Raw genomic sequence first — 24,945 nt, 5'->3', positions numbered from 1 at the left:
ATTTCACTAACCGCTAACTATTAACCGCTAGGCAGTTAGCGATTACGGTTAGTGAAATCTACTAATCGCTAAGGCGGTTACGGTTAGCGGTTATTACTAATAACCGCTAATCGTAACTGCCTTGACACTCGTAGAAGAAAGTAAAATAAAGTTGTCGGAGGCCAGGGGTGTAAAAGCGAGTGACCTTTTTAACGAGGAAAACAAATCTGTCATTTAAGCAAAAAAATTTTAGTTTTTTTTTTTTTTTCTCAAAAGGTGCTTAAGGAGAAAAGTACAATTCGTTTTATCCAAGAATTGCAGCAGAAGTTGTTCAACAAAAAAGTGCACAGCTGAATAATTAATGAATAAATAAATAAAATGTGCTACGAGTCCATTAATTGGCATTTTTATGCCGATGCAAATCAGTGGTTATAATGTCAGCAAAGGAAAAAAAAAAATTAGTGGTTATCATGCTGGGTGATAATTCTGTTAAAAATTATGTCATGAAATCTAAAATGTCCCTATAATTTGAAAAGTTCAACTTTCCCTCTATTTGTTGTTTACTGTTTGTCCCACATTGAAAAACTATGAGAATTTTTTGTGCTTTATAAGGGATTGATTTTCTTTTAAAGATAAATGTAAAATTAGTCTACGTAGTTGGCTTAATTTACAAATCACTCATGTGGTTTAAAAAATAATTTATAAGTCCATAAGGTAGGCCAAAATAATAATTTACTCCCTAAACTTCATGTTTTTTTTTTTTAATTTATTTATGCTTTTAAAAAATGACAAATGCTTTTTCACGTCATTTTGAGGCTCCAACACACACTCCACGTCAAATTAAATAAACCTAATTCCTCTATATCCCATGTGCCGCCGTTGTCTTTATCTTTCCCTACGATTCTTGCCGTCGTCTTCATCTTCCCGAACGATTCTTGCCGTCGTATTCATCTTTGTCTTCATGCTGTTGTCTTCATCTTCCCCACCGATTCTTGCCGCCGTCGTCTTCATCTTCCCCAAAAATAAGGACACAGAGAGAGAGGAATAGATTGTTTCCAATGCCCAGAAACAATTTTTGAAGATACTTCAATGCCCAAAAACAAATCTGAATTTCCATAGAAAGACTGCCCAAAAATGCACTAATCCAAAAACACAGATGCCCAAAAATCTCAGAGTAATTCACAGATCGAAAATCACACCCATTGGAATATGAAGACGACGGCAAGAATCGTTGGGGAAGATGAAGACGACGGTGACAAAGGGGATATAGAGGGATTAGGTTTATTTAATTTGACGTAAAGTGTGTGTTGTAGCCTCAAAATGACGTAGAAAAGCTTATTTGTCATTTTTTAAAAGCATAATTAAAAAAGAACACGTGTCTTATTTTTATTGGTGTGATGTGACAATGTAACGATTTTCATTAAGTTATTTAACGAAAAATGTGCTCAGTGAGTAAAATGTTATTCTGGCCTACCTTAAGGACCTATAAATTATTTTTTAAACTACAAAAAATAATTTGTAAATTTGATCAACCACATAAACTAATTTTACATTTATCACTTTCTTTTACTCTATTATGGCTTTTAAATAGATACAAGTTAATGGTGTCACCTAGTGCGTAGCACGTGTTGCACTAAAGCTTTACATGCATTGTCGCACGAGCAACGGTACATATTTCTTATTCAAATTTTTACATCAATAACCGTAAAATTATTGTTTCAACAGTAAAATTTTAACGGCCATTAATTGTCACTTCAACAATTATATTTTTTAACATATAAAACTGCCATTTCAACAATCATATTTTAATAATAAAAATTCGTCATTTCAACAGTAATAAAACCGCTTTGTAATTCTATAAAAGTAAACTTTCAGCAAATTTAATATATACCTTTTTATCTTTTCTATCTTCTTCTTTGTTATAGATTTCTTGTTTAGATTCAAAATTTGCAATCTAAGTAATAAAAGTTTAATTAAAAAACATTTGACGGCCATAAATACACAGAAAACAATTAACAAAGGCGCAAAGAAAAAAAAATCCAAGAAACCCGAATAGCACACTAGTGTGTAGGGGTGAAAAGCGATTGCAATTAGCGGTTAGTGGCTAAAACATCTAACTACAACCGCCTAGGCAGTTAACCACCCGATTAACAGTTCACCGCATCCAAATAACCGTTCTTTTACTAACCGCTTTTTCTGGGCCTTTTATTGGGCTGTTTTTTTGCCCGATTTTGGATTGATTTTGGGCCAGTTTTGGGGCTCACTTTAAACCTTTTTTTGCTCACTTTAAACAATTATTCTTTTCCTTTTCATGGTCATTTCAGCATTAAAAATTGCTATATACCAAAATTATTGTTGATCACCTTTTACGAATCTATACATCATATAATACAAATAAAATTACAACTTTTGTAAATCATCACTTCACTTATAGTCTTGTACACAACATACAAATAAATGTATATAATAAAACTATATATATTATATGAAATATATATATAATAAAACCATATATATATATATATATATATATATATATATAAAATAAGCGGTTAGCGGTTTTTAATAACCGCTTTCAAAAGTGGTTAGCGGTTATAGCGATTAGTGGTTCTAAATTTTCACCCCTACTAATGCAACACTCACAATAACCAAAAGCCCTCAAACCTGAAACCCACGCAGAGCACTCAGCGCTACAGCACATGAGATTTGCCTTTCCTTCGCTGAGAAGACGCGCTTGCTTTCATTAATTATGTAGTTCCCACATCTTTATTTTCTAACAATATCCCTCTTATTTGCACTAATCCGTTTCTCTCAATTTCATTAGAAATTGAGAAGATCCTTCCCCCTTTCCCAAGCTTTTGTATATTCTCAAGCTGGCAAAACAGGTACCTAATATGACCCGTTTATTCTATGCATGTTTTTTTATAATAAAGTTCATCTAGGCATCATAAAGAATAATTGCATGCATAGGACAAACGAGTACCTGTTTATTTGCCAGCCCTAGGACTCACTATATTCACATTCTTAATCTCACCTCAACCACGGAATAGGATTAAAAAAGAAACCCAAATTCTAAACTTTATGTTAATATTCCGGATGCCGACTTTTTTTTCTTTTTTTGTCATATCAAAACCAAAATTTGAGAGCACACCATCGACACTAGAAGTCACTAATGACTTTCTTTTGTTTGTCAATAAATTTGCCCCACCACCAATGAAAAGGCCATACAAATCCTATTCACAGTAGTCTCAATTTCTATCCTATTTTCCATATATCCATAAATGTAACAAACAAATAATATCTCAATAAGAATACTCTAATTAAATTTCCATAAATCATCCATTACAATGTTAACCTGATCAGAGAAACACTATCATAATTCAAATCTTCCAAGAAACCTAATAAATAAACCAAATCTCCAACATTAAACCAAGTCTAATTTGTTAGAGCATAAATAACATAAATTCTAAATGAAGCCCTCTGCAAATCTTCACATCTCAAGCCACAAAATCTTTAACACCTCCAAGAACATCTAACTACATAGAAGGAGCCATCAAGCTATCTGAAAATGTTAATAGGATTTTAATAAGTTTTACCTCAATATGCAGAAATGGTCAACTCTGGGTGTGAAGCCGAGTCCTTTATAAGAGTTCACCTTTCCTTTACAAAAACATCGAGTTTACAATTAAACTAAAAAGAAAAAGAAAGAAAAGAAAAAAAAAAAAAAAAAACTTAATTTCACATGAAACATTAGCTATATTTTCAATGCAGTAAAATCCAAAAACATTGTTATGCACATATATAGATAATATTCAACCATGAGCAACAAAATCATTTAATTGTTCTCAAACCATATCTCTAGGCCATAACACTATTCATACGTTTTCACCCCGTATAACTAGGTTGTATGGTCGTCTCTTAGGACTATGACCTCTCATTTACACTAAGAAGAAGAAACCCTCTCTAGGGGCCTATGGCAATGGAATTCACGCTTGGAACCCATGACCCAGTGTTGCTCTCTCTTGAAGTCAATATAGTTGCAAGAGAGAGCAACTATATTGACTGCTTATTAAGTTAAGGTACCATGCTTTCATAATCAATCTTATATGCCTTAGGGCGTTGAAAAACACCAATAAAGATGCTCACAAATATTTATACCATTTCCAAAGAAACTTAATCGATACTGCAACATCAACTTTACCAATTATTTTATGCAAACATTTCCTTAATAAACATCCTCATTTATAATGTTTACATATCAACATAGAAATCCAAAATATCATAAAACATTGGCATGCATCATGTTTGTAAACCTAGCTCGGACTCACACAATTTCAACATGTACATTTTATAAACATATTCCTCACATTTTTCGAAAATAGAATATAATGAGAACATATATGTACCCAAATATACTTTACTTTTTCTAAAATTCATAATACAAAACAAGGGCAGCCTATTGAACAGAGAAGTGACTTATTAAATGATCTCTTAGAAACCGACAACTAATAACTAATAATATCTCCCCCACGTTAAAACCCTGTCTCCATTGAAAATACCAACATGCTTGCCCCTTAACTAAAGAGATAACGAAGTAGATTTACAGGCTACCTAGTATACAATACTTCACATAATCCTGGCTCTAATGTATTTGTTTATATTACAGTCACATAATCAGAGATCCATCAAGCATATTAAAGCTCCACTAAGTTTACTCCAACATTCATCATCACTTAAATCTCAAACCTGACACACCAATTGACTACTCACAGAGACAACCAAAGAAGTATTTTAAATACAAAACATCAAATATGTAAGAAAAGATTCAAGACAGCTTAATGTGGTTTTCAACATAGATGGCAGAACAGGTAGCTTTCAGTATGAAAAATTATAACACATTATCTACATATCACACCCTACATGCATGTTTTCAGATCTTGCCAGAGAGAAAAGTGTACATATACTGGACAAGGCCTCTAACCTTGATGCAACAAATAAGATTAAATGTGCCTCTTTTATATGCTATCCTGAAAATTCTCCCTTTTCTGAGTGACAACATATTCTGGTGAGAACCATTACCCAATGGTAAACAATTAAGTTCATTATCAACAAGGTGATAGAAAGAAAGTGGACTAGCTAGATTGAGGTATGGCCGTGGAAAATGGAAGATTGAGGTTGAGGAAGTTATTGAATTTATCCCTTTTCTTATAGTTTCCCACATTCAGAAACCAAACACGGCCTAAGCCGATAGGATATAAAATTGAGAAACAAAAGGAAGCACAGGGGAGAGCTAATGGAAAAGCACATGAGTAAAATGACACCGAAGAGCTAATGACTAATATTTTCAAAAGTATTCATGAAACCATCTTTCACCACATGAGATAATGCATTAAGTTGATACTCTGTATTACTAAGGTACAAAGACATTCAACAAGCATGGTTTTGAGAATTCAGCCCCAACAGGTACCAGCCCTTGGAAAATAAACTATCATTGTTATAGAAGCAATGCCCACATGCACATAATGCATTCAGCAAGCACATAATGCACTAAGTTGAAACTCTGTATTGCTAAGGTACAAAGACATTCAACAAGCATGGTTTTGAGAATTCAGCCCCAACAGGTACTGGCCCTTGGAACATAAACAATCATTGTTATAGAAGCAATGCCCACATGCACATAATGCATTCAGCAAGCACATGCTTACGGAAATAGAATCTAAGATAACTCTCAAGTATCAAAACAATGAAAACAACCATAAAACACAGAATATCAAACCAAACGTCCCTGGTGCTGCAATAAACTTAGCCTCACCTTCATCCCAACCCCCAAAAGACATAACAAAAAACCCCACTCTAGCCCCATTATCCAAGTAAATAAACAACAATAGGCAGTGGCAACCATTAGATGGAAGTAGAACAACATCATAGTACATGTTACAATCTAGTGGAACTTCTTTTTGGTTAGAGGATAGAAACAAGATTAACTTGAGTGCATAACCTAAAACAAAGTAAATTAAAAGTGGCAGTGGAAAGAAATAAATGTACTTTCAGCACAATATCCACAGCATCATATTAAGCACACTAATTGAAAAACCGTACAAAACTACAATGCAAAACTAGCATCAAGTATCTCGCCCCTTGCTATTCTTTATGCGCTAACTACCAGCAGACGAATTCCCCTGCCTTCCCTGATCTCCATCTGCTACATTCAGTAGAGCAAGGCTCTCCACATAAGTATCCAAAGCCAAAAACCTAGTTTCACCAGAACTGTGTAGATCCAAGATTCGTCGGCTACTAGGCTCGTAAGAAAACAACCTTCCATCCTTGTTCAGTAGAGCTTCACCATTCTTTGTAAAGCCTATCACCCTATCAAATCCAAATCCTACCCCAATGTCAATATGAAACAGCTTGGTCCAAGATTCCGGTACTCCATACCTTTTCTTCACCCACAAGGAGTGAAACTCGCTCGCGGCGCCACGAGGGAGAAGCGCAAGCAACCCATCATATACCCCAACAAAGAAGTCCAAATTCTGAGCCCCTTCAAGACTCTTAGGCATACCCATTTCACGAAATGCCTCATCCTCCATATTGAACGTCACGATCACACGACTATGGTGCTCTGGGGTGAATGCGAACAAGTGGATTTTCCCATCCAAGAAAACCGGTAAGGACCAATTCAAGAAGTACAAAACACTGATGAAGAAGGGAGGACAAGGGGCCATAAGAGAACGCCATGCGCCCGTTCAAAGCGTATAAATCTCAACCAGGGGTGGAAAATAAAACCCCTTAGCTTGGGAATACACAAGCCTCACCAATTTGTAATCATCGTTCTTGGAGTCATACCCAAAGCCAAAATAATGGAGAAGCTGAAGCAAGTCAGATTTGAACCCAATACTAGGAGCCAGAACGGATATGGCTCTTTGGATAGAAGGGTTCCAGAAAATAAAGCTAGTATGGTATTCCAGAAAACCACAGGCTAAACAAACAAGGCCGCCACATGAATTAACCAAGCTGAGCTTGGTGCTCGCGCAAGGGGAATGCAATTCTATGAAACCTGATGGGTAAGCAAAGAAACCCCATTCTATTCTATTCCTTCCTCTTCCTCCCGAGATTGACTTTGAGGAAATGGGTCATCTGGAGAATGAAGGGTGAAGCGCTCTTTCTGGAGTTGGTCGTTGAAACGGTGGAAAAGAAGGTAGAGTGGGTATTGGGGATCGGAAAGAGATCAATTGAGGTGGTTGGCGATGAGGAAGGGGCTGGAGATTAGAGACCGCCATGCCTTGGAAATGCACCTGAATTTGATGAGCGACTTCACCGGCAATTTGGAGAGAATTTCGATGACCGCGTCTCTGGGAGATAGTCCGACATATCGTTTGTGCGTTGAAGCAATGGCTCCCATTAGCTTATACCTCTCTATTCTTCGTGAATCTAACAACTTCGCAGTGGCATAAAACCTTTCTGTTGCCATCCTCCAACTCTCTAGCATTCTAGTTGTAGTTGGAGTTGTCTTTGTTTTTCATAAGAAGAGCAATAGGTCACGTTACTCTCATTGCACGATGACATGGGTTGTTTATTGGGATAATGGGAATATGGGGCAGCAGTTATGTGCAGTTATTAGTTATTAGACTAGAATTCTATTTATAGGGCTCAGCATAAGGGAACGGGAAGAGGATTGATGTCTAGAGAGTTATGTTGTGTTAGGAGAGTAGCTATTTGACGAAATGCAAGAAAGAAGCATTCAGAAAATTTATAATTGCCACACAGAAAGTGACTTTTGTTTTGTTTTGTTTTGAAGTAACTAACGTGTGAAAACAATTAAAACACGTCATGTTAACCGATGTGAAATGAGTATGATAGATGAGTGTGAAGACTAGCCTTACTAAAAGAAAATCTTTCTTTCTAAGTGAAGGGGTCTAATTTTGGAATATGAGTGATTTTTGGAACTATTTGAGAAACTAATATGGCCAACCACATGCTGTTTTGGCAAGGCAACTATATATTGTTTACTTCCTTCCGTTGATAAGTGGTATGTTTTGCAGTTGTATTGTGTAATTATTTTTATGCAACCCTCTAAATACTAAACCAAATGGTTGTTTCTCGACAACTCCAATCTCAGATATTCATTTGAGGCTTCCCTATTTCAATATGAGGCATGTTTAGAAAATTCATATAACAGAATTGTAAGTAGAAAAAGATGAACCATCTATGTTCAATACAAAGAAATGAAATGTTCCCAAAAAAAACAAACAATAAGCAGTACCAACCATCAGATGGAAGTAGAAAAGATGAAGAGGCATGCTTTCCAAGGCATAGTGCATAATTTCTTGACCTATGTGAAACGCTGGAAATTTTAACTATTAAACATTAAGCAATCTGAATGGGGAACTTATAGTGAACCAACCAATTTGAACCAGCAAATTGATTAGAATTTTGTATGGGATTTATAAAGCAATATGCAAAATGGAAAATACAGTTTTTATTTTCAACGTAAAACTTCATACAAATAATGATATTGAAATAGAAATTCTAACAGTATTCATAATCCTACATCAAGCACAAGTATTTGCTGTATTCACCAGGAACTCAGTCCGCTACATTCAGTAGAACAAGGCTCTCCACATAAGTATCCAAATAAATATCATGTAGGCCACAAATGGGAAGTTCCAGATATCCTCCGCTACTAGGTCCAAAAGAAAACAACCTTGCAGCCTTGTTAACTAGAACTTCACCACTCTTTGTGCCTATCACCCTGCGAAATCCCCCAATGTCAATATCAAATAACTTTGTCCAAGATTCAGTAACTCCATACTCTTTCATCACCCACACGGCTTGAGACGCCTTGTTGCCAAATTCATTACAAGGTACAAGCGCAAGCAACCCATCAACTACCGCCACAGCAACGTTCAAGCTGGTGATACCTTGTAAACTCTCAGGCATAGCCATTTCACCAAAGGCCTCATCCTTCATATTAAAGGACATGATCACATTGCGAAAGGCGCCCTGGCCCCGTAGAGTGTGTGCAGGCCAGTGGACTGCTCCACTCACAAAAACTGATGAGGACGACATCTTCATCATGTAGGGAGGACCAGGGGCCGTAATAGAGCGCCATATGCCGGTTCGAAGCGTATAAATCTCAACCAGAGGTGGAACATTGTTGAAAGCAATATGATCAGTGCCTCGGAGATACACAAGCCTCACCAATTTGTAATCATCGGTCATGGGCTCATACCCAAAGCCAACAGAATGGTTTAACGAATCGTGAAATCCAATATTAGGCTCTGGAAGGGATATGGCTTTTTGAATAGAAGGGTTCCAGAGAACACATAACTCATTTTCGTTATTGAAAACCCTATTGGCAAGACAAAGTAGGCCGTTAGATGAACCAACTAAATGCAAAACATACTCAATTCTCTGGTGTATACCACGAAATTCTATGCGATCTGATGGGTATCTAAAGAAATCCCCTTTCTGTTCTATTTCTTGATCGAGATACAGCAGGAGGGTGTGAATGATGCCGGAATAGTTGGGTTTGTTGTCGTAATGGCTGAGGAAAAGGCAGGGTGGATGTTGGGAGTTGGAAAGAGAGCGATTAAGGTGGGTAGAGATGAAGTGGGGGGTGGAGATTAGAGAGCACCATGCCTTCGAAACGCACCTGAATCTCATGAGGGACTTCACTGGCAGTCGTGAGATGATGTCGATGGTAACCTCGCATGGGAGACCGTCTGACATCGTGAGGCAATGGAAAAGAGCTGCACTCGCAGAGCTCAAGAGAGGGAAGTAAAGTCGCAAACTGTAGCGAGTGACCTTTAAACAAGGAAAACAAATCAGTCGTTGAAGGAAAAAGTTTTTTTTTTTTTTTTCTTCTTCTTTCTTCTCTCCCTCACCCACGAATTTCTTTTTCCTGAAATTTTCCTCTTTCTCTCAAACTCGCTCTCCCACTCAGCCAATTTCTCTCTCTAAACCCCATTTTCTCACTCTAAGATTTTGACCCACCAAATTGGCCCATTCCTCGTATAAAAAATCAAAATCCAAACAAAATTTGGAAGAAAAACCACCCAATTGATCAAAAATGAGAAAATCCCCCAAAAAAAAAAAATTCTCATTCTTCCATTAGGTTAAAAACCCGAAAAATCCCCAAACAAATCTCATCAATCCAAAATCCTCTCACAGCCATTTTAGTCCCTTTAACAAAGCATAAGGAGAAGCATATCAAAACTAATACCGGAGGAAAGAAGCTCACCTAGCTGATCCACCTCTTCCTCTTCTCTCTAAATCTCTCTCTCTGCCTGCAATGGACGAAGGCGGTGCGTCTGTTTCGTGTGTTTGTGCGAAAGAAAACAGAGAGGTGGATCTTTAACTACACAGTACACGACTAGAGATTTCCCGCTGCCATGAGGCAGCCAGGCGTCAGATACTTTGACTTTTTTTTTTTTTTTTTTTTATTTGTTTTTTAAATTGATGAAGAGAGATATTAAAAGAAAATTTAAATTTGAAGTATTAGCATTAAATTTGAGGTATTAGCATTAAATTTAGGATGATTGAATTCTTTTTAGGTGATATCATCTCTAAAAGATTAACCTTTAAGTCTTTAACCCTTAAGTTTTAGTTTTAAATTCAAAAATAAGTTTTGAAGCATTAGAAACTAAATATTAACTCATAAAAATTTAAAAAATAAATAAATAAATTTTCTTTTATTATTATTATTTTAATATTTATCCTACACTAGGCTACCAAATTTTGGCAACCGCATAGCAGAACTCACAGTACACAGGTTGTCAGGTTGTATGGCCGTGGGTTTGGTTGTTTTGTCGAGAGAGAAATTTAAATAGTGCCATTTCAAAAAATAAAAATAAAAACAAAAACAAAAAAAAATATATAAAATATAAAATCAATCCACTTAATTTACTTAATTTGCAATTAGCTCCACGTGATATCAAAATAAACTCAGAGGTACGCCAAAAAAACAATAGGGTAAAGTCCACTTAACCCCCTCAAACTACCACTCCAATGATAATCTACCCCCAAACTATCAATTACCACAATTTACCTCCCAAATTACCAAAACAATGACAATGTACCCCTCAATGCTAGCAAAATGACGAAATTACCCCATAGAATTTTCAATAAGACAAAAATACCTTTAAAAATTTGAGAAAAAAATATTGAATTTTAGTATTTTTGTTTTTATTTTAGTAAGGGTAATTTCATCATTTTATTAAAATTGGGGGTACATTGTCATTGTTGTTGTAGTTTGGAGGGTAGATTGTCATTAGGGTGGTAGTTTGAGGAGGTTAAGCGGACTTTACCCAAAACAATATAATCTTTACCGGCTAAAGTCAAATTCTATCCACTAATTTAATATATTCTGTTAATATAACACTTACTTAAATAGAACAAGTATTATAATTTTATTAGGTTTAACATTTCACGCTATCGGTATCTGTTAAGTCAGTTGACAAAATTTGAATGTGGGTACCAAATTGTTTATTTTTTGCATACCTTAGAACATTCCCAATAGATGAGCCAAATGATACTTTTATCTAAAATGGCTAATCAGATTTGTAAAAAACTCTCACATTGGATTAGCAAAAAAAAAAATGCAAAATGAATGTTTGATTGGACTAGCAAAAAAAAAAAGGTACATGTAGCAGCACTTTTCAAGAAAGCCATTTTATTTTTTATTATTTCTCGCACATTTTTTTTTTTTTTTCCCAAAACTAATTTTCCCACTTTTCAAGAGATCGTTATGAGAATTTTCTTTCACAATTTTTAATAAGAATATATTTCATAAATATGATTGACATTACTATAAGAAGATGGTTTTCACACTTAACGTTGGCAAATACGACATTTGAAAAATATAATTATTATAAAATACAACCGTTTCAAAAATATTATAGTTACAAAAATGATTATTTTAAAAATAATAATCATTGAAAAATTATTGTGTTAAACGAATTACCATTGAAAAAATAAAGAGTAAAATATGAATTTTAAAAAGAAATAAAGATAGAATCAATCAAGAGTAAAAAATATATATATATTTAAATTATATAAATAAAAATATAGCTAATCGAATGTAGGATGCCTTTAAAAATTCATTAGCTAAACTAGATAAAGTGAGTTTTGATGAACTATTTTGCATAAAAATTTGGTTCCTCCTTTGGGAATGCTCTTAAGGATCTCTGAGTTCATTTTGATACCACATGAAACTAATTATAATTCAAGTAAACCACATGAACTAATTTTTCATTTTCCTATTTTTAATTCACAATTAATAAAATTTTCATGGTTTGATGAGGGCATTTGTGGTAAATGATGCTATTACAACGCTTGTTGTACACAATCATACTTTAAAATCGTGCGCTTTGGAATAACCGAATAAGTACCTCTAAAGGCGTTGCATGAGAACGTGGTTTTTTTTTCATGTTTTCAAATCGTTGCTTTCTTTAATCGCAATCCCAAATGTACTCGAAGAATCGGTGATAAGGAAATTGTTGTTTAGCAAGTGGGAGAAAATGGTGCTAGCAAAGAGATGGATTGGTGACAAATAATAATAATAATAATAATAATGATATAGTGTGCTACATTAAATGGCAACCTCAGTAAATATTAAGAAGTTGCTATTTACTGTGACACATATTGTATTTTAGTTGGTGTGAAGCTAATTTGCTGGAAAAGGAAAATACTCATATTAGCAATATTTAGATAATATGAGCCATTTAAGTAGTCTAATGAAAAATACTCATAATTTGTAAGTGAAGTATGAACTTATATTCAAAATCATAGCCAAGACATTTTTAATAGTTTGTATCTTTTGAATGAGGCTCACTTTATCTTGCAAAATTTCTTAAACTCCCAATCATTATTTTGAAATTAAACGGTTCAAATCTAACTATATTTTTACAATGCTACAAAATTTCAATTTATCTTTCCTTTGGCAACAAAGAAGTATTAACTATTAACAGGTTAAATTTTTCTTATTCATTCATTTGGCAGCAATACATGATGGATGATCAATTTTTTTTTAACGGAAATCGAATCAAATTTCACAGAAATAGAGACACGCATCAGCAGGGGTTGTTAATCAAATATCTATTTTATGACTAATTCTATCCAAACTTTTAATTGTTTTTGGAAACCCTATTTACCAAGAGGATCTTGTTTATTACTAAAACCAAATTTCGAGGACGAAATTCTTATAAGGAGTACCTTGATAAAACAATCGTCTTTACTAAAAGGCTTTCCCCAAAGAGCAATTAAAAGATTATATATAGGACAAGGTTTCATAACAGAAAGACTTAAACCCATACACATAACCAAGATTCCTAGAACTTTTGAGGCAAAAACCAAGCCCACCCCTTTCTGATCATACGTACGCCCAGTAGTACAGGACGTACACTCTTGTCTCTAGTACCGGACGTATGTCAGGGGACCATCGGACGTAGGCTACTTTTGGGTGGACCACTAGTTAATGACTATACATACGATGCACCCTTTGGACTGTTGAATAAACAGTATCGGACGTCTGCTACTTTTCAGAATAGTTGGTAGCGTCTTCAGCTTTTCTGGTTTATAAATACTAACCCCCCACCGTCCCTTGAACCCATTCTTTCACCCCCAGGCTCTCTGTAACTACCAAAGTGAGTGCTCTTTGAGAGTTTTGTGATTTAAGAGAGAGAAGGAAGAAAGCTTGTGTTCTTGCCATTTCTTAAGGTAACCTCTTGCCCATTTTTATACTCTTGATGTTGTTCTTGTTGCTTCTCTATTGTTATAAGCTTGAAAGGCACCATGTTAAAGTTCTTGCACCCTTTCTTATAAAACAAAGAAATGTTTTCAAAAAGAGTTTAAAGAGCCCCTTCGATTCCTTGTATTGCATGATGTTGAATTTTCATTCTATGCATGTGTTTGTTCAATAGGTTAGAAGATGACTTAGTGGCCTATAGAGCCCTTAGAAACCTTAAAACACAGTATGAAGCTTTTTGCCGATTTGCCTAACTCACTAACCGGATGTACACCCTCGAGCTCATACGCACGGCCAGGAAACCAAGTATTTGCCCTTTAGCCCCACTCTCATGTATTTTAGAGTCTAGCAATCATTTTGTTAGATAAGGCGTAGTATCTTTCTCGCAAGGGTCCTCTAGAACTGTGCATAACGACGTGTCTTATTTCGTTATAGCATGATTTAGCAATGTTGGAGGATTCAAGCGAGTGTATGAGGTAAGTAACACTTATGAACTCTTTTCTTAAAAACGTGAGGTATGTCAGTTGACTGACCACAAGTATGATATGAGCATGGCTACATTTTGTAACTACTTGGTAACTGCTTTATTGATTGGATGTTAAGATGCATTGTATGACATATTACACCAGTATGTGCGGTATAATGGCCATGAGCTTACTATATAGACTTCATTTTATGGTCAAATGCGTGTGTTGTTATGTGAGCTTTTGATCCAATGGTTTCGTGACTACGCGAGCCATTCCCTAATGGATGGTCACTATAGGATGAACATCATTAGTGGTGTGGGCCACCTGAGGTCGGATGATGAGTGCCAAATATTGTATATTTGGGCCCCTTAACTTATGTTTGTTAAGCTCTTAGCTGTGTTAATTTCTGGTGTTTTTTGTTAGTTTTGGTGTTGTGGCATGTTGCAGGTCATTAAGAGAAAACTGCGGTTTGAGGGTGGAAATAAGCAAAAGAATTGAAGATCCCTGGAAGTGCGATCGAGCGCACAAAGCGACGATCGAGCACACCTGCGCTCGAGCGCAAGTATGGCACGCTCGAGCGCATGACCACGTCAGCCCTAGCATGCATTGCTTAAGTGCTGCGCCGCAGGAGCCCTAAAGAGCCGAGTGCACTCGAGCGCACTCACGCTGACCTGGCAGCGCTGAACCCTAGTTTTTATTATTTATATACAACGTTTTTCTCTTGTAAACACACATTGGGAGGCACCATTTTAAGCTAAAATACGACGTATTGCCGTCCGGAAGCTTGTGCTTCGTTTTTCATTGTAAGTTTTATTTTTCTCATGATGTCAATTCAATTGTTTGTTGTTTTTGTTATCATAAGAGGCTAAAACCTTCAACTAAGGTTGAAGATGAAGCCTCGTCATTGATAAACATACATGTCTTGTCGTTTTGTACATACAATGAGGCTATTTTATGAAAGTGTTGTTCAAAAGCCAATTCAACAGTTTGATTAAGTTTAATTGATTAAATGTTGGCAATATACTCATGCTTAATTTAATATTCGTTGTGTTTCATCTAGGGGTACATCGAATGATTGGATTGAGACTAATATCCATTGTGATCTATGGATACAGTGGATGATTTTATCTCAATTAAATATTCGTTGTCATTCTTTTAACGGATGGATTCATCGAATGATTTCATTTGCATGTTTACAACTTTTGAACAATGTATTTGGATTTAATATTGTATGCATAAAATGCAAGACATGTTGTTTGATTTGGTGAGGGGGATTCGGAAACCTTAGTAATTTGACATTACTTATTCTCAAATTGTTTAGTTTAGATTATGATTTTGCATGACACAATTACAAAAATTGGAACTAGGTTAAGATAAAATTAGGTTAAACTAGAAAATTAATTTTTGCAAAGACGTCTCCCTATGGATTCGACCTCGCACTTGCACACTTTACTGCACACGACTCGTGCGCTTGCGAGTACAATTAAATTTATACATCAAATTTTGGCGCCGTTGCCGGGGAAGCGTTTGATTTTGTAAAAATTGATTCTTTTTGTTTGAATTAATTTTATTTTTCTACTAGTTTAGGTAGGTTTTGATTTCAGTTATTTTGTTTTCTGAATTGATCTAAAAAAAAAAGAAAGAGAGTTTTGTGTTTCTTTGTTTTGTGCAGTTTGGCGAAATTCAGTCACTGCCAGAGCGATCGAGCGCAGCTTATCTCCGCTCGATCGCACTCGGGCCTATTACAGCGAGCAAGCGTACCTGCGCTTGCCATTCTGTGCTTGCATTCAAAGCACGTATACGCTCGATCGCACCTCTGTGACGATCGAGCGCACTCGCAGAGGGCACACACGCTCGATCAGAAATTCCTACGCTCGAGCGCATCTCCGCTGGCAGCATCAGCATACCAGAAGCAGCTAAGTGAATTTTTTTTTTTGTTTTTTTTTTTTGTTTTGTTCTGCAAATTCTTTTGTTTATTCTTTCTTTTGTGAATACTTCGTTGTTATTTAGCTAGTTTATTTGAGCATTCGTGTTTGGTGCATGCTTGGTCGGAGATCCTTGAACCTAGAATTGATACCCTTAGACCCCGACATTGATAGAATTCTTAGGAGAACTCGAAGAGAACCTGTTGAGAGTGGGAATAGAGGCGAAATGGGAGACCAACAAGATAACATAACCCAGAATATAAAGCAACATAGGGTTGAGCATGAGGATGCTAGAGCTGGAAATCCCGAGCAAGCTAGAGCTTGGAATGTGGACTTCACTATGTCACTTAGGGAGTTGTTCGCACCTGTGGACTTCACTACATCCCATTTGTACATAGTGTTGCCACCAACCAATGCTACTCATTTTGATTTGAAACCTCATGTCATCCAACTCCTACCATCGTTCCATGGCCTAGAACTTGAAAATCCTTACAGTCATGTAAAGAAATTCAAGGACATATGCGCCACTTTCAAATTTCAAAATTTCTCCGAAGAGTCTATCCATCTCAAACTATTTCCTTTCTCTCTGCATGACAAAGCCAGGGCATGGTTGGACTCCAACACGCCCGGGTCCATTACATCTTGGGAAAGCTTGTTAAGTAAGTTCTATAACAAGTATTTCCCAATGTCGAAGGGCAATGAATGCAGAAAGGAAATAAGTTCCTTCACTCAGGAGGAGGACGAGAAATTTTCGGAGTGTTGGGAAATATTTAAGGAGTTGTTGATAAGATGCCCTCCACATGGTTATGAGAAGTGGAGACTCGTTCAGTTTTTCTACCAAGGATTGACCCAATCCAATCGTAGTATGATCGAGTCAATGAATGGGGGAGCATTCTTAAGTTTGACAGGGGATGCAGTGTATAAGGCATTAGACAAGTTGTCCGACAGCTCATAGCAGTAGGATTTTTCAAGTTGTCGGGATAAATCTGCCCGTATCCCCAAGAAAGGTGGCATCTATGAGGTTAAGGAGGATATTGATTTGAGGATAAAGATAGATGCCCTGACCAAGAAGGTTGAAGCTCTTGCAGTGGGTAAATCCGTTAATGCTGCCAACGCATTCAATGTTGATGGTTGTTCAATCTGTGCTAATCCTATGCACTTAGCACATAATTGTCCATTTTCACCGGCTTTTGCTGAGTGCTCCATGGAACAAGTGAACGCCTTCAACGACTTTAGGATGCAAGCAAGCAGACCATATTCAGAGACATTCAATCCAGGGTGGCGAAACCACCCTAATTTCTCATGGAAGCAGAGCCAACCAATGAACCAAGGATTTCCCACACATGCTCAAAATCATGGTCATTCGGCTCAACCAGCGCAACTTCCTACATCTTCGTCACAATCATCACTGGAAGAAACAATGAAGGCATTCAAACAATCAAATAGCCAGGCCATACAAGAGCTCAAGAACTCCACCATAGCAAACACCCAAGCGATAGATGAAGTGAAGAATGCCACCATGGTTAACACCCAAGCAATTGCGAAGATGGAAAGTCAGATTGGACAGATCGCCAATCACTTGGGTGAGAGAGAAAAGGGGAAGTTGCCTAGTCAGCCCGTGACCTACCCAAAAGGACATTATATGGTTGGAAATTCCTCGAGTTCTACACACGGGCAAGAACATGTGCAAGCGATTGTCACACTGAGGTCAAGGAGACAAGTGGACAATCAGGTGGTTGAGTGAGAAGAAGACCCTGCGGGGCAAGAAAGGGAAAAGAGTGGCAACAAAGAGAAGAGAGATGCCGAGCCATCTACAGCCACACCCATTATTGAGGACCCTCCTAGGTCATTTGTGCCAAAAGCAACTTACCCTGAAAAGTTGCAAGCACCCAAGAAATGAGGGAAGTTTGAGGACATTTTGGAGGTGTTCAAGCAGGTCCAAATCAATATCCCATTTTTGGATGCCATCCAACAAGTACCTTCATATGCTAAGTTCTTAAAGGACTTGATTACAGTGAAGAGGAGGACGAATGTTCCGAAGAAGGCATTCCTGACCGAGCAGGTTAGTCCAATCCTGCAATGCAAGTTGCCCCTAAAGTACAAGGACCCTAGATGTCCTATTATTTCTTGCATGATAGAAGTCAGCCAAATTGAGAGGGCATTAGTGGATCTTGGAGCAAGTGTAAATTTGTTTCCCTACTCAGTTTATGTGCAGTTGGGGCTAGGAGAGTTAAGGCCTACTTCCATGACACTGCAATTAGTTGACAGGTTAGTGAAGGTTCCACGGGGAATAATAGAGGATATCTTGATTAAGGTGGATAAGTTTTATTTCCCCATGGATTTTATTGTGCTTGATACGGAGCCGGTTCCAAATGTGGGGAGTCAAATACCGGTGATCTTAGGGCGACCATTTCTAGCTACGGCTAATGCCCTAATCAATTGTAGGACGGGGGTGATGAAGATTTCCTTTGAAAATATGACAGTGGAGCTGAATATTTTTCAAATTAGAAAGCAACCATTGGAATATGAGGAAATGCAACAAGTATGCTTGATAGAGGAGATCATTGAGGATGTTGTTGAAGAATCAAGCATAGAGGACCCCCTGGAGGCATGCTTTGCTCAGTTTGGAGAAGATTTGGACTTGGACAAGTTGCTTGAGCAAGCAGATGCAATTTTGGAGACTGCTCCTCTGGTGAGCAGTGAGAAGGAGGAGACAGCAGTACCTGATTCCCCCAAGAAGGAACTTAAACCTCTATCGGACACTCTCAAGTATAAATTCCTAGGTCCAGCAGATTCTTTGCCTGTGATTATAGCTTCAGATTTGATCGATGCTCAAGACGAGAAATTATTGGAGGTTTTAAGAGAACACAAAGAAGCTATCGGCTGGACTATTGAGGAGATCAAGGGGATCAGTCCCTCGGTGGTGATGCATAAGATACATTTGGAGGAGAATGCCAAGCCATCGAGGGAGCCACAAAGGAGGCTTAACCCAGCTATGCAAGAGGTGGTGAGGACTGAAGTGATAAAGTTGTTGGATGCAGGGATCATTTATCCCATCTTTGATAGCAAGTGGGTGAGCCCGATTCATGTTGTGCCCAAGCGGGCTGGATTGACGGTAGTGAAGAACAAGGACGATGAGTTGGTCCCAACTCGTATTCAATCAGGATGGAGAGTATGCATAGACTACCGGAAGTTGAATGCTGCCACCAAAAAGGATCACTTCCCGCTTCCATTTATTGATCAAATGGTGGAGCGCTTGGCTGGGCATGAGTACTATTGTTTTTTGGATGGTTATTCTGGATATAACCAGGTCCCTGTGGACCCTAAAGATCAGGAGAAGACGACGTTTACCTGCCCTTTTGGGACTTTCGCCTACTGTCGCATGCCCTTTGGGTTATGCAACGCACCCGCTACTTTTCAGCGGTGCATGATTAGTATTTTTCAGACATGGTAGAGCATTTCTTAGAGATATTCATGGACGACTTCTCTGTCTTTGGTTCATCCTTTGATGAGTGTTTGCACCGCCTGACTTTGGTATTAGTACAGTGCAAGGAGAAGAACCTGGTGCTCAATTGGGAGAAGTGCCATTTTATGGTCAAGCAAGGTATTGTATTGGGGCACATCATATCTCAGAGGGGGATAGAGGTTGATAAAGCAAAGGAGGATCTGATTTCCAACCTTCCACCCCCACGTACAGTGAAGGAGGTTCGTTCTTTTCTGGGCCATGCAGGATTCTACAGGCGGTTTATCCAGGACTTTAGCAAGATTGCCAGTCCCTTGTGCAAGTTGTTGGTGAAGGATGCCCCATTTGTATTCAATGAGGATTTCAAGAAAGCATTTGTGGACCTTAAGAGCATTCTGACGTCCACACCTATTATTTAGCCACCCAACTGGGGTGTACCTTTTGAGATCATGTGTGACGCATCGGATTATGTAGTTGGAGCTGTTTTGGGGTAGCGTGTTGATAGACTCCCCCATGTCATTTATTATACGAGCAGGACTCTGAATGATGCACAACTCAACTACTCCACCACGGAGAAGGAGTTGTTGGCAGTCGTTTTTGCACTAGACAAGTTTAGATCCTATTTGCTAGGATCTAAAGTCATCATCTTTTCGAATCACACAGCATTGAAGTATCTTTTTTCCAAAAAAGATGCTAAATCTCATTTGATCCGATGGATTTTGCTACTTCAGGAGTTTGACATAGAAATTCGGGACAAGAAGGGTTTCAAAAATCTGGTGGCGGATCATTTGTCTAGATTGACTGTGGATTACACCGAGGACGCCAGCCCCATTTCAGAGACTTTCCCTGATGAGCACTTGATGCACATTGCTCATGAGCCCACACCATGGTTTGCTGACATAGTGAACTATCTCGTCACCGGCCAACTGCCTCAGCAATGGGGGCGACAAGATAGGTCCAAATTTTTGTCCATGGTGAAGCACTTTTTCTGGGACGATCCTTACCTATTCAAGTATTGTCCCGATCAGATCATTAGGAGGTGTATACCTGAGCATGACCAATCCAATGTCATCTCCTTTTGTCATGATCGTGCTTGTGGATGCCATTTCAGTGCTAAGAAGACCGCTGCCAAGATTTTGCAATGTGGATTCTATTGGCCTACCCTTTTTAGAGACGCCCATGCTTATTTCATAGCTTGTGAGCGTTGTCAGAAGCTTGGGAGTATCTCCAGGAGGAATATGATGCCCCTCAGTCTCATTTTGATCATTGAGATTTTTGATGTATGGGGCATCGATTTCATGGGACCTTTACCGAACTCCTTTGGCTATCTGTACATCTTGGTTGCTGTGGACTATGTGTCCAAATGGGTGGAGGCGGTTGCATGCAAGACTAATGACCATAGAGTGGTGGTCCAGTTTTTGAGAGACACTATCTTTGCTCGTTTTGGTACGCCTCGAGCAATTATAAGTGATGGTGGTAAGCATTTTTGCAATCGGATTTTTGAGCAGTTAATGAAAAAGTATTTCATCACACATAAGTTTGCCACCCTGTATCACCCACAGACGAGTGGACAGGTTGAAGTTTCTAATCGAGAGATCAAGCATATTTTGGAAAAGACATTATACCCCAACAGAAAAGATTGGTCTCTACAATTGAGTGATGCACTTTGGGCATATAGGATAGCTTTCAAGACCCCGATTGGGATGTCACCCTATCGGCTTGTGTACGGCAAAGCATGCCATCTCCCCGTGGAGTTGGAGCATAGAGTATATTGGGCCATCAAGCAGCTGAACTTCAATCTTTTGAAGGCTGGCTCACAAAGGAAGCTCCAACTCAATGAATTGGAGGAGTTGTGGAATGATGCTTATGTTTCTGCGTGGTTGTACAAGGCACAGATGAAGAAGGCTCATGACCAGCGCATTTGAGACGGTCTTTTGAGCCGGGTGAGAGAGTCCTTCTTTACAATTCACGGCTGCATCTTTTCCCAGGCAAGTTGAAATCTCGATGGACAAGCCCATTTATCATTCGGTCACTTTTTCCTCATGGGCAAAGATTAAAACCATTCTTAGAGTTGAGGAGTAAGGAGATCGAGACGACATTGTTGGAGGATCCGAGTTATCCTGAGTGATTGTCGTCTTTTGTGGACAGTCTGGCTGAAGACTTGAAACTTAGCGCTTTTGGGAGGCAACCCTAATTCTTTCCTTACCATTTTATCTTGTTTGTTTGTTTCTGTTGTGTTTTTCAAGGCAAGTGTCTGCCATTCAAGTTTGGGGGAGCGTTTTCCTATGTTCCAATTGACTTGTGCCGCTCACCTGGTATTGTATCTCTGGGCCCATTGGGGACAATGTGTCATTTTAGTTTGGGGGGTGGGGTAGACATTTCTCTGTCTTTTTCCTTGATTATTTGTGTTGTTTTGTTAAAAAAAAAAATTGCTATGTTATTGATTAATCAAGGGTAACACCTATTATGTGGTTTGCATGTCATTGGTCTGTTTAGCATTCTGAACACAGAATGTCATTGGGAATCTGAGTCTTTTGACTCATTGTTGGATTAAAGAGATTTCACATGTTCGAGTTTTTCACCATGAGCACACTAGCATAGAATCAGTGAGGTATAAGATTTGACTTGATTAGGGTGTATTTTGAGATTGGTATGATGAAGTGTGATGAAACTTTGGCTTGAGAAAAAAAAAAAAAAATTCAGTTTGAGCTTCTCATTGAGTAACCGGACCTCATGCCTCACAAAGCATTGAGTGTTCGCGTAAAAAGATAAGAAACCTAACCTGGTTGGTTGTATGGCTAGTTTGGCTTCGTAGCCTAGTTGACTTGAGTAATTAAGCCCTTAGGAATGTTTTTACATCTAGTGCCCTAAAACCATTTGGTTTGGGAGTCTCTGGCCCAACACTCGTTACATAGGTCAATTAGAAAGCTTAAGGAAGCTAAGCATTGCACAGCCTACACACAAAAAATAAAATAAAATAAAATAAAATAAATAAATAAATAAATTTTAAGCCTTGGTTGTTTCATTTAAGCGAATTCCTATCACTTTTAAGGTACACCCAAGTTTGAGAATAAGTTGAAGCCTCATGATCATATGTTAGTCTCACATTGCACTTATTGGAACATGTGTTGTCTCAAATTTCCATCTTTGAGTTGAATGATTTGTGGTTGTCTTGATGATGTGTTTGTAGTGTTCACTGTGATAAACCTGCTTATGATGTTAAAAACTATATGTTTGTGTGGAAGTCCTTGTTTGTCAAATAACATAATGCATAAATGTTTTTGGGTATCATTACCGTTAAACCTTTACGAGACTTCACTCGTCCTCTAGGGATGCCTAGGGGTTTAAAAGGCTTGTTGCATATGCTAAATGCAATCGTTTCTCCCACGACATCGGACTCATGTTTCTTGTTTTCATTCTGTTTTGCTAAGGGACTAGCAAAATATAAGTTTGGGGGTATTTGATGAGTGTCAAATATTGTATATTTGGGCCCTTTAACTTATGTTTGTTAAGCTCTTAGCTGTGTTAATTTCTAATGTTTTTTGTTAGTTTTGGTGTTGTGGCGTGTTGCAGGTCATTAAGAGAAAACTGCGGTTTAAGGGTGGAAATAAGTAAAAGAATTGAAGATTCCTGGAAGTGCGATCGATCGCACAGAGCGATGATCGAGCGCACCTGCTCTCGAGCGCAAGCATGGCACGCTCGAGCGCACGACCACGTCAGCCCTAGCATGCATCGCTTAAGTGCTGCACTGCAGGAGCCCTGAAGAGCCGAGTGCGCTCGAGCGCACCTCGAGTGCGATCGAGCACACTCACGCTGACCTGGCAGCGCTGAACCCTAGTTTTTATTATTTATATACAATGTTTTTCTCTTGTAAACACACATTGGGAGGCGCCGTTTTAAGCTAAAATACGACGTATTGTCGTCCGGAAGCTTGTGCTTCGTTTTCCATTGTAAGTTTTATTTTTCTCATGATGTCAATTCAATTGTGTGTTGTTTTTGTTATCATGAGAGGCTAAAACCTTCAACTAAGGTTGAAGATGAAGCCTTGTCATTGAGAAACATACGTTTCTTGTCGTTTTGTACATACAATGAGGCTATTTTATGAAAGTGTTGTTCAGAAGCCAATTCAACAGTTTGATTAAGTTTAATTGATTAAATGTTAGCAATATACTCATGCTTAATTTAATATTCGTTGTGTTTCGTTTGGGGGTACATCGAATGATTGGATTGAGACTAATATTCATTGTGATCTACGGATACAGTGGATGATTTGATCTCAATTAAATATTCGTTGTGATTCTTTTAACGGATGGATTCATCGAATGATTTCATTTGCATGTTTACAACTTTTGAACAATGTATTTGGATTGAATATTGTATGCATAAAATGCAAGATATGTTGTTTGATTTAGTGAGGGCGATTCGGAAACCTTAGTAATTTGACATTACTTATTCTCAAATTGTTTAGTTTAGTTTATGATTTTGCACGACACAATTACAAAAATTGGAACTAGGTTAAGATAAAATTAGGTTAAACTAGAAAATTAATTTTTGCAAAGACGTCTCCCTGTGGATGCGACCTCGCACTTGCACACACTTTACTGCACACGACTCGTGCTCTTGCGAGCACAATTAAATTTGTACATCATCGGACTCGGTCGTGCCACTAATGGGATGGACGGTAACGTACAATAATCGGGGTACTGGTGTTGTATTACAGGTCCCTCAAGACAGCGCCAACCTTGCTGAGAAGGGGTAAGATCTTGGGTAGACCATACATGAGAGTCATGATCTAAAGCATTAGTTTTTTCTGCATTAAAATACTTAGGCGATTGCCACCGAGAGTACACCGCCATTTTACTAACAAAATAGTCATTTTATGGTGTATTAATGGAGACAACACCTCTTTTTAAATGGTTACAAAAACTGCATGTCTATTTCTGCTTAAATGGGCACATGTCATATCTAATTGTGAGGTTTACTTACTAAGTCGTTAGACTTACGCTGTTATTACCTTTCTAGGAAATCTGTTGCTAGAATCCATGAGTGGCACGGCTGCCACTATAGACTTTGCTTTAAAGGTTATCAGGTTTGTTTAGTATTGCTGATAGATACTCCATGTCATTAAATTGAGGATTTTTACTTGTTCATTTGATGATTTATTAGCTTACTCAGATTTATTTCACCTTCCTAACCATTAACTTTAATAGTGCTTAGATGGGTAATTTCCCATTTGGCCACAAGTTGGTTCAATTGTGGTAATTGCGAGTAACCCTACTAGGTTAGCCAAGGATGACTTTGGGGGTGTTACACCAACATGTTGAGCCCAAAAGTGACATTGTAAAGATAGATCTTGCGCTGAATCCA

At 37.9% G+C, this 24,945-nt stretch overlaps 1 protein-coding gene across 3 annotated transcripts; it reads right to left on the bottom strand.

Annotated features, from left to right (window-relative positions):
• Positions 1 to 3,281: 3,281 nt before the first annotated feature.
• Positions 3,282 to 10,353, bottom strand: LOC132182387 (F-box/kelch-repeat protein At3g06240-like). Of its 3 annotated transcripts, none has more exons than XR_009440301.1 (2): positions 10,220 to 10,353; positions 3,282 to 3,639 (listed from the first exon to the last, which is right to left on the bottom strand). XR_009440301.1 is itself a non-coding variant. In XM_059595622.1 (2 exons), exon 2 carries the CDS (start codon positions 9,706 to 9,708, stop codon positions 8,563 to 8,565), a length of 1,146 nt encoding a protein of 381 aa, XP_059451605.1. In that variant the 5' UTR covers positions 9,709 to 9,783; positions 10,220 to 10,353; the 3' UTR covers positions 8,434 to 8,562. The 3 variants fall into 3 exon arrangements, 1 of the variants encoding a protein (XP_059451605.1); XR_009440302.1 differs by having other exon boundaries at positions 3,282 to 3,634; XM_059595622.1 differs by lacking the exon at positions 3,282 to 3,639 and adding an exon at positions 8,434 to 9,783.
• Between the last annotated feature and the right edge of the window lie 14,592 nt (positions 10,354 to 24,945).

This window comes from Corylus avellana, chromosome ca5 (assembly GCF_901000735.1).
Source record: "Corylus avellana chromosome ca5, CavTom2PMs-1.0".
In the NCBI taxonomy this organism is placed as follows: Eukaryota; Viridiplantae; Streptophyta; class Magnoliopsida; order Fagales; family Betulaceae; genus Corylus; species Corylus avellana.
The sequence above is the reverse complement of the archived record's forward strand: the minus strand, read 5'-3'. Positions and strand labels throughout refer to the sequence as shown.